Source organism: Agelaius tricolor, unplaced genomic scaffold, assembly GCF_023055355.1.
Source record: "Agelaius tricolor isolate 1412-34295 unplaced genomic scaffold, bAgeTri1.0.p SCAF_7, whole genome shotgun sequence".
NCBI lineage: Eukaryota > Metazoa > Chordata > Aves > Passeriformes > Icteridae > Agelaius > Agelaius tricolor.
The window spans coordinates 26,846,253-26,859,948 of NW_027269267.1; the positions used below are offsets into that span (position 1 = coordinate 26,846,253).

At 37.3% G+C, this 13,696-nt stretch overlaps 1 protein-coding gene across 7 annotated transcripts in view; it reads left to right on the forward strand.

The window, feature by feature from the left end:
* TFDP1 (transcription factor Dp-1) overlaps nt 1-13,696 on the forward strand; it is a 37,498-nt gene that overhangs the window by 20,978 nt on the left and 2,824 nt on the right. For 6 of the 7 annotated variants that reach the window (XM_071430708.1, XM_071430705.1, XM_071430702.1 and 3 more), the window contains exons 4-10: nt 3,818-3,924; nt 6,836-6,957; nt 8,398-8,563; nt 8,756-8,902; nt 10,909-10,977; nt 12,275-12,426; nt 12,982-13,148. In XM_071430708.1, coding sequence (XP_071286809.1) covers nt 3,818-3,924; nt 6,836-6,957; nt 8,398-8,563; nt 8,756-8,902; nt 10,909-10,977; nt 12,275-12,426; nt 12,982-13,148 — 930 coding nt within the window. The remainder of the gene's footprint in view (nt 1-3,817; nt 3,925-6,835; nt 6,958-8,397; nt 8,564-8,755; nt 8,903-10,908; nt 10,978-12,274; nt 12,427-12,981; nt 13,149-13,696) is intronic. The other variant, XM_071430709.1, reaches the window with a different exon arrangement.

The window sequence follows — 13,696 nt, forward strand, 5'->3', positions numbered from 1 at the left end:
CTTGTATTTAACAAACAAAAACCTCCCACATACTATGAGCCTTTGAAAATGCAGATGAATATGAGTAAAATGTTTGCATGTGAGGCAAATGAGAAAATAGAATGCACTTGGACAGAGACATGGAAAATATCCTCTTAAAAGTATTGTTGTCTGTATAATTGAGCAGTTATACTCATGATAGCTTTTATAAGTTGACTTTGCTTTGAACAGTGGTGCTTGTGTTACTATTCTTTCACTTACATTTATGTTTTCTTGCCAGTCAGTTTGTGCTGTACAGAAAGATGAACCTTGTAGTTTCTGTTTAGAGCCAGGTTGGCTCAGTTGCACAAATAACTCTGGCACAGCACTGCAGGAAATGGTAGCGTAATTAAAAAAATTAAAGAAACATAGCGTGTGCGCTTTCCTTCCCATGGATGTTTTAGTTGCAAGGTAGCTATTTCTTTTCAGAAAATAAAATTATTAATAACAGGAGGCTGGAAGCCGTCTAATAAACCTTACTTTCAAAGCAGGATCAGCTTTGATGCACAGAGCCTTCAGTTCTTGAATTTTGCTGTGTATTACCAAGGAATCTCCTATGCACCCTGTTGCTGTGCACTGCCTTTGGCAATTTCCCTGGCTGGAATTTGCCATGTAACAACTTGTGACTGTTCCCTCTTTTCCTTTTGTTCTCTGCTCTGTCATCTCTATACTTCCCTTTAATAGTTGAAGGCAGTGATTTCTGCATATAACACCCCTTGCTCCACTTTAACCTCTTCCAGAGGCTGAATGCACCAAGCTCCCTGAGCTTCTCCTTGTGCAGGATATATTCCAGTACCCGAGGCACACTGTGTCTTCCTGCTGCACTCTCTCCCGTTTGCCAGTGCCTCTCTTGCACCTTGGGCCCCAAAACTGAGCAGAGTCATCCAGGGACAGTGTAAGGAGTGCTGAAAGAAAAAGGAACAATCACTTACTGTTATACGCTTCCAAATGCAGCCCAGGATGTGGTTAAGTCTTTGTTAGCATAGGGGAGCACCTCTGGGTCACACAGAGCTTATTGTCTGCCCAGGCCCCTGATGCTTTCCTGAGCATCTGCTTCCTAACCACTGACCCCAACCTCTGCTCTTGTGTCGACTGACACTGGCACAACATTTTTGTCTTCGTTGACTGCGTAAAATTTTTTAATGAACAACATGATAACATAAAGAATTATTTTATTTTTAAACATACCAGAATAATTAAGTCTTTTGAGTGAATCTGAAGATTAGAGGGTCTTATGGGAGTATTGTTCTTTATGAAGTTGTCCTACTGAAGTAATATTTGGAAGTAGTTGTAGAGAAAAACTCATAATGTGAACGGGTAGCACTCATTATAGAAAACTGTCTACCTTTGAATTCTGAAAGGAGCTAGCAATGGTACTTCTATCCTTCTAACTCAGTATGTGTATAACTTATATAGTACCAGAAAGAAAGAGAGCAGCATAGCCTGCACTGATTGATTTGTGAAGGGCTCAGATAATGGCAAATAAGTAAGTCAGACTTCTGTGGCAGCCCAGCTGAGCACCTGACAGAGAAGCAATACATGTGCAGACAGATGTGATAGTGGCCTTCAACAGGGCTTTTCTAGAGGGAGGGGAAAAGGCAGGGTCTGCAGTTATTTCTTTTCAAAGTCATGCTTTGAAAGAGTCAACAACCATGTGGATAAGGATTATCTAATCAGAATTATGTCCTTGGATTTCTTAAAAATAATAAAAAAAAATTGATTATCAAGGTCCTTAATCAGCCTGTTAAACTAAGGCATGATAGAATGGGATGGTCCTCCCATGGGTTAATAATTGGTGAAAACTGAACTTGGTACAATGGGTATCTCAAGTGAACTATTAGCACTGAAGAAAGGTCTTGAAGTCATCGAAGGTTATATTAATGAAAATGTGGTATCAGTGTTTGGTGGGGAATTTTGAGAATTACTTGGAAAGGAGCAGGGAATAAAATAGTAAACGAGCTATAAATAACATAGTACATTCCTTGGTAGTGGATGGATGCCTGTCATCTGCAAAAGAAAGGGCAGGAGAAGTAGAACACATGGGCAACAATGACCATCAGAGGTAAGGGAGGGTTGGTTAAAGCATGGTGCTCATAGTGCCAGGGTTGGGGTTTGATTCCTATAAAGGCCATTCACTCAAGAGTTGGAATTGATGATCCTTGTGAGTCCCTTCCAGCTCAGACTATTCTGTGATTCTGAGATATCAAATAGTTGACATGTCTTGACCTTGGAAAGCAGTCTTTTATACTGGAAATACAGTCTTCACATTGCACTGAATTTTTTAAAGCAGTGAGGAGAAGTTTAAAAAAAAACTCCAGGAAGCTGAGAGAAGAAGCTACACAAGCACTACTAGGCAGGGTAGTTTATATTGATTTATTGTATTCCACAGAGAGGAAGAACAAACACAATTCCAGTCATGATAGTGATGCATGTACTTGGAGGGACAGGAAGGTATAACAGACTTACATTACAAACTGGGTAGCTGCAGACTTTCTGAAAGAGCACTGGGAGGCTGGTTAATAATGGAAGAAGGACCTGCTGCTGCATCCTGTTTGGGAATAGAGTGATCACTGAGAGTAAATTTTTAAGTGAAGCTATCACTGTCCTGGTGTAGTAATAGCAGCTGGGAAATATCAGCCTTCTGGAAAGCAAGGGCTTAAAGAAGATTTGAATTGTCCTCAGATTTCCTGTAGACTTCCTGAATGTGTAAAGAGGGATGATGGGCATCAAGGACCAGTTACGGCCCTCCTGATACAACCCTTGTAAAAAGGCTTATTTATTGTTTCTCTTTTGGACAATGGGAAGAAAAGAGATGAATGAGAGTTGTACCAAAGTCCCTCTGACCCCATTGGCCTCTTTAAAAGTCATCTCAGAGAAACAGCTGCTAAACCTGACAACCACTTGACAATTGATTTGGCAAAAAAAGTCTCAAGTATTTTAAGGCTGCCTTGTTCATCATTTTCTTACTGTAGTCAGTCTTTGTTGCTTCTTTTTTCTTTGCTCTGTTTTGTTGCTGGTTGGGGAGTTTTTTGTTTGTTTTGAATAGGTAGGTTTGGGGTTCTTTCCACTGAACTATATCATGGAATATCAAACTGCTAGCAGATGCCTGGGTGGTTACTTTTGTAGTTGATTTATCTTTTACATGGCTTAAAACTTGCTTTACCTACTAGTGCTGATTGTGTATAGGTTATGAACAGGGAGAGAGAACAGCCTTTGCTCCAGGGTTGGTCTGCTGAGTTGCATGTATTTTTCTGAAATAATGGATTCTTGGGATTGTTTGTTCTTTAATTCTGTGCTTTCAGCTGGGAAGGGGCACTCAGAGGAAAGTTGGAAATATTCTCCTGGAAAGGCCTGTTCCAGCCAATTTTATCTCCTGTAGATCAGCTTGTTTCAGAAGGCTATGCCATATGCTATGGCATTGGGCATGTTTGTCAGGTGGTACTGAAAATGATTTCAGTAGCCACAAAGTGTAAGGGTAGAAGAAGAGAGGATTATGCTTTTTGTTAAATGGTGGTTGTCTCTATTACTCTGCTTTAAGAGAAAAATTGGAATACAAGGAATTAAAACATATTAAAGCAGTAACAAGCAGAAACCTATAAGGTTTCATAGAAGAAAGTTTGAGAGAATATACTGTGAATTTTAATTTCTTTCTATGCTTCAAGTGTGTAAATGCTACATTTATATAGGCTATGTGTTTCAGGGGTAGTTTCCATTAATATGCATTGGTAGTATAGATGAGACTATTTGCTAAAATAATACAATGTGCTGACCTGAAGCTCTCTGCTTGTATTTGTTTTAGGGGTTGTTTCTCTATTGGCTGTTCATCCTTCTACAGTAAATACGATTGGAAAACAGCTCCTGCCAAAAACATTTGGACAGTCTAATGTCAACATTGCACAACAAGTGGTAAGGAGACTTTGTGGGGGTTTTTTGGTTTGTTTCTTTGTGGGATGTGGGTTTTTTTTGTTGTTGTTGTTTTTTGTTTGTTTGTTTGTTTTTGTTTGTTTGGTTTTTGTTGGGTTTTTTGTTTGTTTTGGGGTTTTGTTTGTGTATTTTGTTTGTTTGGTAATTTATTTGGGTTTTTTGCTTGTCCTATTGTTTACACATGCAGCAAATCTGAAGTAGCCTGGTAGTCTGTATCACTGGTCATGAGCAGATAATCTAAGTTTGTTTCTAATTTTAGTAGACTTAGGTTAAAGTATGTATTATGTAAAGAAGTTCAAAGGTGACTCACAAATGAACATGAAGTTACCTCACTGTTCAGGTGGCTTTACATTTTGTTAGTCTTGCCATTTAAAATCAGTGTCTTTCAGATTCTGCTCTGAAATCTGGCATAGGGAAATGTGAATGAAGTCCATAAACACGTTTTTACAGAGATTTGACCTAGGTGGAATAAAATTGAAAGCATAACTATATTTTAGTGCTTAATTTAAATATTCTTTTGCTGAAATACTTATTTTGAGCTTTGTGTGAGATGTATGAAATTAGATGTTTTAAGGAATCTTATAATGCAATAGATAATACATAGATTATAGTAATTCTTTCAGTAATCAAAATCAGAATTCAGTGATCTGAGTAGAATTGTCTCAATCTTCTGGAAAGCAACTGTAACATGTAAACATCTGAACTAAGTGTCTTATATTTGGGGTTCTTCTTCATATGAAAGCAGTGGAGTAGATTTTGAATGTAGAGTAGGTGTTAATCAGACTTCTCTGTCCCACTCTAGAAATGAACCTGTGAATTTGTGCACGCTTCATTTTTTCCTTTGTAGAGTTGAGTATTTCAGGACTCTCCTGAGTGCAGCAGAGGTTCAGGGTTTGCTGCTGCCAGTTTGTGTTTTCTCCAGCTGTAAATCTTCTCCTCCTCAACACTGCCCCTGTTCTGGTTTGACTTTCATCTTACTGCAGAGTGATACAAATTCTAGAGGTACAGTGGTGGGGCTGCTCATGGAATTAGTAAGGCTGGGAATTGGAGAGTGGGACTCTCTGCAAGCAAGGTGTTAAATCATCTCTTGCAATCTTCTGCCAATTCAAACCAGCTTACAGCTTTCTTCAGTTCTCCATATAATCTGTTTACTTGAATAGCACTCCAAAGAGTGGTTTTCACACTCTTTGGAGACATTTGGTGAGCCAGAGCAGCTGGTATCAGAACTGATAGTATTTTTTTTCATGGGGATAAAGTGAGCAGGTTCACAACTGTGTCCTGTGCCAACATTCCCCACCCTCATGCCATTTCCTACAGTCCCAAGTTTTGTTTATGAAAAGCAGTAGAGGAGATTATTTGGCTTTACATAAGAGACAGAAACATTTCAAGTGTGGTACAATGCTCCTGGGAAGGAGTACCCAAGATATTCTAGCTGTTAGAAGTGGATATGGGACACAGTCTCAAGCTGCATCAGGGAAATAGAGGCTGGATATTAGGAAGAAATTTTTCACAGAAAGAGTGATAAAATGTTGGAATGGCCTGCCTGGGGAGGTGGTAGAGTCACCATCTCTGGATGTGTTCAGAACAAGACTGGATATGTCACTTGGTGCCATGGTTTAGTTAAGGTGTTTAGGCATGGGTTGGACTTCATGATCTTGAAGGTCTCTTCCAAGCTAGTCATTCTGTGACATAACAAATTAATACATTACCTGCTCAGAGAGGTGGCATAACATAAAGAGAATATTTGGGAAAAAATACAGCTGTTTGTCTTTCCAGACAGCTGAAATCAGGGACATCCTACAGGCACTAGCCTACCTTTGGCACCATCTATGTAACTTTCACACATGAAATGTTTCATTTTCAGTTTTTGTATTTTACTCTTGTTGAGACTTAACTGTTGAAGGTGGCTCACGGAAGAAAAATTAAGTTTTGCTGCTCAGACAGAATGTAGCTGCAGGAAAACATGGCAAGCTTGTGGGTGGTTATGAGTTTAGGTTTGTTTGATGTTTTTTTCATTTACCTGATGTCAGGGATGCAACCGGCTGTTTTCACTGGGAGGTAAATGCACCCCAAAAAAATAGATATATCTTTCTACAAAAGAGTAATCTATAGGATATCATTTTTTCCCTGTAATCTGTATTTTCTAGAAAGTTACATTTTAAACAATTCAGAGATAAAATCATCACCTGCAAAAGTGTTTTGTTTAGCTAGTTTCAGAGGTAGGAGGGCACAGTTCTATGTGCTAATGTATGTTATTATTACTTATGGTCAAATTACCACATCTTCAGGACAGTTCACATGGAGAGCCAAGTGTGTGCTCTCAACATGTTTGCAGTGGAATGGGTTTGCCTAATTTGATGTCACTCACTGCAGTGATGAAGAAAGTTCACCCTTATTCTTTCTCATGTCTAATGCAGTAGTTTGGACTCTGGTGATAGAGGCTGACACCAGGAGAGAGAGTTCTTGCAAAAGCTCTGCATTTTCTCTCTGGTTTTACTGATTTTCAGATTTTCTTATATTCATATTTTAACTGTAATTTACTGCAGCATCCTTATACATAATTTGGTAGCATAGGGGGTGTTTTCCCTCCCTTTTTCCCCCCATTTTCCTTGGAGGGAGAGTGTGTGTGGGTTTTCATCTTGTCTAAGTTAGTGCTGAACAGTGTTACAAGCATGAAAACTTGATTGAAGAAGGTTAAAATATAAATGCTTTTATCTTGGGGTGTGCTCTAATTATATTTACTGTAGTCAGAAGTTTTTTATCCTAGTGTGTATAAATCAGATGTACCTAAAAGAAGTATGTAAAGTACAAGTGTTTGGATAATTTCAGTTGTGTCACTTACAAATGTCTTGGAATTCTTACCATTTTCCAAATGATTTTGTCTTCACTGTAGGTTATCGGTACACCTCAGAGACCTTCAGCACAGAATACCATCCTGGTAGGAAGTCCACACACACCTAACACACATTTTGCATCACAGAACCAGACTGGAGATTCTTCACCTTGGTCTGCTGGGTGAGCAAAATGAAAGCTAGAAGGGATTAATAAAGTGTTGGAACTTTTGTTTTAAGCGTTGTGATAGTGTATGTACTCCTCAGGCTAGCAGTTGTACCAAAGTCTTTTCCCTTTCATCAAGAGCACTTCACCACTGAAGTCTGCTGTACTAATATAGGGAGTAGTCACACCATAAGTGCCTCTTCATTTCTTGTAAAAGAATGCAGAATATTTTCTGTAAGCTCTGGTAGATATTCTGACATTATTAACATTTAGAGAATTTAGCTCCTAAAAGGACACAGGAATTTATCTGACTTGATTCTATGATTTCTCTTATGCTGGTGTATTTTCAGAAAAATATGGTGTATTTCTGATTGAACCAAGGATATCCCAGAGTGTCATTTGAAATAAGAATGTGGTCCTTTTTGAGAAAAAGTGTTAAATACAAGGAATGCATTCTTTTGGTGTGTTTTTTTTCATGCAAGCTTGTTTTTAAGGGCGTCTTGTTAAATGTAGTTGCTTTAAAAGACTACATTTATTATTGGTGGCCTGTTACTCATAAACAGATTTCTGCTTTGGAATTATACAGTGAAATGAGATGTAAGAACTGAGACTTCCCCTTGCTGAAACTAATTTTGTTGATATTTGTATTTTCCCTCTGGTTACAAGGAAATTTTTATTTAAAAACTTTGCAAAGCAGAAAACTTTGTTATACTGCTTGTATCTTGTAACTTTGAAGTTCTAATAGCAATTTCATATACTGTATAACTTCAAATCTGTGTTATAGTAATAGTGTAATGTTTAGTGAGTTCAACCAATACCAGACTTTGTCTGTTCAGTCAGTATCAGTATCACATTGCATAGAAAATGCTCAATCTATGTGCTACTTAAAAATAAAAAATTTTAAAAAGGACAAAAAAATTCTCTCCTCTGATTCAGTTTTCATGTTTTAGTATTTATCCCCTTATCTCTTCTTGTCTTGAAGTTTGGAAGGTTTTCTTTGTTGATTTCTTCAAGTAATATCAAGTAATATCAAAAATTGTTAATTTTTTGTCTGCTGCTGGAAAGGATTCAGGCCAGGTTGGATAGAGCTTTGGGCAACCTCACTGAGTTGAAGATACCCTGGCTCAGTGCAGGGGGGTTGGACTTGATGACCTTTAAAGATTGCTTCCAACCCAAAGTATTCTATGATTTTGTGATTCTTCTGAAGCTAGAAAAGGTGGCAAAAGAATAAATTTATATTGTGTTTAAGCATCAAGATACTAGAATTGTTTATAAATATTGTAAAATGTAGGGGAAAAAATGTAGGAGAGAAGGTTGGTAAGGGATAAGAAGCGGAAGAAAAGGGAAGGCTTGGGTTTTTGACAGCAGTGTGCCTGTATTTGAAAAAGAGACATCAAATATTCCAAAGTTTAAATCTTCTTAAAATATATATTAAATATATATTATACGTATATTTAGGAAGCGGAACAAAAAAGGCGAGAAGAATGGCAAGGGTTTACGTCATTTCTCTATGAAGGTTTGTGAGAAGGTACAGAGAAAAGGAACCACCTCATACAATGAGGTGGCAGACGAGTTGGTTGCAGAATTCACTACCACTGATAATCACATTTCACCAAATGAATCAGTAAGTATATGGGAAGTCCATTACATGTGAACTGAATGGGGGAAGAGAAATTTCTCTTGAGATTTTTCTGTTTTTCCTACTGCTAAATGAAACAGTTCAGATATTAACTGAGTTTACCCATTTGCTGTAATATGTTTATTTTCAAATATTTTTGACACAGGTATGTTTTTGATTAATGCACTGTGTCTACAGCAGGCTTATGACCAGAAGAATATTAGACGACGTGTCTATGATGCCTTAAATGTCCTTATGGCCATGAACATTATCTCTAAGGAGAAAAAGGAAATCAAATGGATTGGTCTACCTACTAACTCGGCTCAGGAATGTCAGAATTTGGAGGTATATGCATTTGGAACTTCACAATGGCTTTGTGTTTGAGTAAATGTTTACAGCTTTAATATGTTCTGATACAATGTGTGCCTATAATCTTCTGAGGTAGCAACATAGTCCTCATTTTATTTTTTATATACTGAACACACACTCTTCAACTTCCAGATTGTTCAAATGTGTCTTTGTTTAATTCTTCTATGTCAAAAATACAGCTTTTAAAAGTACATGTGAAGTGGTTCTGAGTGGGAGGTAGTAAAAAATTAATGTGTATTTCCAACATTGCAACAGTGGTACTCAGGAGTTGGGAAGATTTGTTTTCTCCAGATGCCAAACAGACAGTAGATCTGTGATGATAGATGTTGCAGGTAGGTCAGTACATATAGGCATCTCCATTGCTGCAGGTCCTTTTTTACCTTTTTGTGACAATTCTCTTAAGTGAGTATGTCAGACTTTGTTATTGCATGTCATGGGGAGGAAGTGAAATGCTTTATACAGAAAGAGATTCGTAAGTTCTGACAGGATTTTTTTACTGGCCTGAGATTTGCAGGATAATAAAGTTACTGAGGTTTACTGAAGTAAATTCACTTCATCTGAATGGAATGAAACGTATTTATTTATTCTCAATAAGTCTAAACTCCTTCAACAGGACAAAAAAAGTCAGAAGGTGCCAAAGTTAGGGGGAAAGTGGAACAAAAGTGTTTGGGTGCCTTATCTACAAAGGGATAATTCTAATTTTTGTTTGATACGGATAATTGATTTTTCATTTAATTTTTTAAATTACTTTTGTGGCAGTGAGTTTCAGGTGCGTGAGAAGCTTCTTATGACATACCTTTTGTTTGGTTTTGAACATCTTGATATGTTGATATCTGCTGAATATTTTTTTAATTGGAAGTGATGATGAACTAGTCATTCCTTATTCACTTCCTCCATCCTGTTCATTGTTTTATAGGGATCTCTCTCATGTTCTTCCCCATTATTTCATTCTCCTTTCAGTACAGTCCTAATTTACTCATTATTCTCTTGTGTAAAGTCTGTTCTGTATCACTGATGATCCTGATTGCTCTTTCATATGCTTGTCTTGAAATAGAACCATCAGACCTACAGAATTCAAGATGTAAACATTCTGCTTCATAGAGTAATGTAGTGATAATTCCTGTTTGCTACTCTGTTTCTTGCCTAATAATTTGAATTTTTGGCTGTCAGAGTATAGTGAGCTGATGGATTTTGCAGATACTGCAATTTTAGATCTCTGCTGAATGTCATTTTATTTCTAAAGTGTGCATGATTAGATTGTTTTCTCACACATACCACACTATATTTACCAGAAATAATTTCAGTGATGTAATCACAAAATGCTGTAAGACACTTTGAGTTTGCTTTATGACAAACTCCTTTTACTATGCCAGGTAACCCAGCATTGCCAGCAGATTCTGTCACCTTGTGACCTTAATCTGATTGTTGTTAGAGTAACAGTCTGTCAGTTTAATCCCCATGGGAATCTCTGGGGAGTTTTTCCACTAAGAAAGCTGTGTATTTCCTAGCTTTTAGTCTCTTACCTCTTTTGTTATTATTTAGTACATATTAAATACTGTGAGGTCTTAACCTTGGGCTCCATAGCAGCTTCCTGTCTTTAACCATCTTTGATGGATCTTCTCCAGTACCTCCAATGTCAGTAAACTCTACATAAATAGATCCTTTTTGTCTATCTTTGCCTCTCTGAGAGAATTCCAATAACCCTTGGAGGCATAACTCAAACATTCTGTTTGCAAAGATGCTTTTATCTTCTTCACAGGTTGTTGTATTTTATTCCCCAGGGCTCTTTGTTCGTTTCCATAGGTAGTACTGATGTGTCTTGATAGTTAAGTCTCTAAGTTATGTGTAGAACCTTAATGATTGATTGCTGTATTTCCTAACTCCACTGTTCTGGTACTGAAATTATTTTAGAGGGAGAAAATGTTGGCATAAAATGCTACTTAAAACCAACAAACTGACCAGTCCTTTTTGTCTGTCTTAAGGTGGAGAAACAGAGAAGAATTGAAAGAATAAAGCAAAAACAGTCTCAGCTACAAGAACTCATTCTACAGGTACAGTCAAGGTACTCTTGTCTATAGGGCAAGGTAACTTATATCTGTATTCCTCTTGTTTTGTCCCAGTCTGAGGGATGGGAACTTCTAGGAAGACTAGAGGTGAATTTCAGGAGAAGGGGTATTCAGCTTTATTTAACATTGTAGTTTAGCTGGGACCATGCTTGGCCATTGCTGTTGGGGATGCCACCAACCTTCCATCAGTTATGATGAATTTATCTGGAGTTTCAAGTATGTTTAAACAGGGTTTATGTTGATAGGAGAAGTATTTCATATCATACCCTCTGAATTTTCCAATTTGGTTCAGGGACTGAACTAGGTACAGGCATCTAGAATTTTCTTCTGTGTTAGCATCCATAGATAAAATTATGTGACTGTACAAGTTGTCTGTCATAGTGCTCTGCATTGTGCCTTGCTGGAGAATTGCTGCCACTGGTGTGGAAGTGGCTGGACCACTGTGAAACTGTGGCTGAACTCCTTCCCAGATTTCCCTTACTGCACCTGGGGAAGCAATAGTTTATTTCCCAAGACACTGTGCTGCTGGTCCATAGAAATATATTCCTGGGTAGCTGTGTTGCCTACACAGTAGGAATGAGAATCTCAGAAGTACAGACAGCTCTGGGACAGCCGCCTGATTTTTATCAGTCTCTGTGTTGGCTTTGGATTTTGGTCTTAATTATTGTTTATTTAATTTGATTTTGTGACCAGAAAAATATTTTTCCTTGTTCAGAAGCTTACTGTATGATTTATTACTTGAGTTTCTATGGTTTTTAATTATTCAAATTGCTAGTTTTTAAAATAGGAACGTTCCATTGTAAAAAGCAATTTTGGTAAGATGTTAAAGTCACTAATCTTAAATGGGTAATTCAGAAACCTAATGCCAGATATTCAAATCCCAAACATTAAATTTTTTGCATATAATTAATTTCAGTATTAACATTTTTTGGAGTGCAGCAGCTAGTAGGGAAGCATAAATGGAGAGGAGATAGGATGCTATGGGAAAATTTATTTTTCCAATCATTGTTTTCTCTCCATTCTGCCAGAGATCTGTCCAAGGAGCTGTGCTGGTGTAGTTAGTAGAATGTGCTTCTTTTTTTCCTCAGTAAAGTTTTACTGCATTGCCTTTTTTAATACTGTGATCTGTGACTCTTCTTGCATCTTAACATGCAGAAATATGGTAAACACTCTGTCCTTTTCTGCATTTATTTCTGCAACCATTGCTGGAATCCTTAGTAGTTTTGTTAACATGATCCTAAAAGCTTCATTCATGCTTTGCTATCACTGTTGCTTTTTCCAGCAAATTGCCTTTAAGAACCTCGTCCAGCGGAACCGTCAGGCAGAGCAGCAGGCAAACCGACCTCCCCCTTCCAACTCTGTCATCCATCTGCCTTTTATCATTGTGAACACCAGCAAGAAGACAGTGATCGACTGCAGTATTTCAAATGACAAGTAAGCCAACAAAGTTTGCCATTTGGCCTTTGGTAGAGCTCTGAGTTTGTATAAATGTTCATGTATATTTGTTAAAGATTAAATACAAACTTACTTTACTTGTGCCTTTTGTATATTGAGAACATGCACTTCAGACAGCTGTTTTATATATTCTTTTAATCAATAGACTAATTGATTCACATTTGATAACTTATTTAAGACTTGCTATCTAGAGATACTAGGCATCTCTTGACATTTTGTCTTACTTAAGCAAGCAGTGTTTTCCTTTGTCTTGAACACCATGGAATGCAGCCACTGGAATTGAAAATGGATTTCACTTTCAGGGCTTCTGTTCTCCACTTTTGCTTCAAAAAGCTGTATTTTTCATCAGCTGAATAAAAACTGAATGTAAGCAGTCACAAGCAAATACATAAATCTTGAAAATTTGATTGTTTAATGTGATGTGTCACTAGCACACTTAACACTGTGTGTAAAGCTTTTGAAATGCTGCAATTCCTGAAAATGGAAAGGTAGTTAAAGTTGTTGAAGTTAATTGAGACATTTTTTCCTCTCCAGGTTTGAATATCTATTTAATTTTGACAATACTTTTGAAATTCATGATGATATAGAAGTACTAAAACGAATGGGAATGGCTTGTGGGCTAGAATCTGGAAGCTGTTCAGCAGAGGACCTAAAAGTTGCAAGGAGTTTGGTTCCTAAAGCTCTGGAACCATATGTGACAGGTTAGTTACTCCATAAAGAGTTGATTTTTTTCCTCCTTAATATAGGACTCTAAGAAAACACATGAAAATACCTTAGATCAGATAATTTTCCAAAGATTTCTGTCAAGTTCTCAAATTTGTCTGCTTTTTAGTGTATCTTAGGGAGCAAATAACATAGCGATTCATAAAGAGTGGAGTGTTGCTCTTTGCAAAACATTTTGCATCAAGCCACACAAGTAGATCTTTGCAGTGTGTAATTCTTTTAAGAGAACAGTATTTATGCTTGATTCACTTGCAAAGGCAAAAGGTAGTGAAGTACAAGCATATGATGAATACTGAAATCATCTGTCTTGCTCACTTCAAAACAAATGGGTTTTTAAAATGTATTTTGAAATTTTATTGTTGCTTGCACTAGCCTTTTTTTGGATTATGCTGGTTTGGATATAGTACATAAGTATGTTTTGTTGTTTGGGCTGCAAGACTCCTTTTCTGGACTTTAAAGGATGAAGCATTTCCACTGAAGTAGATGGGTGTGTTTGGAAGGATTCCTGAAAAGCATGTTGTTTGTT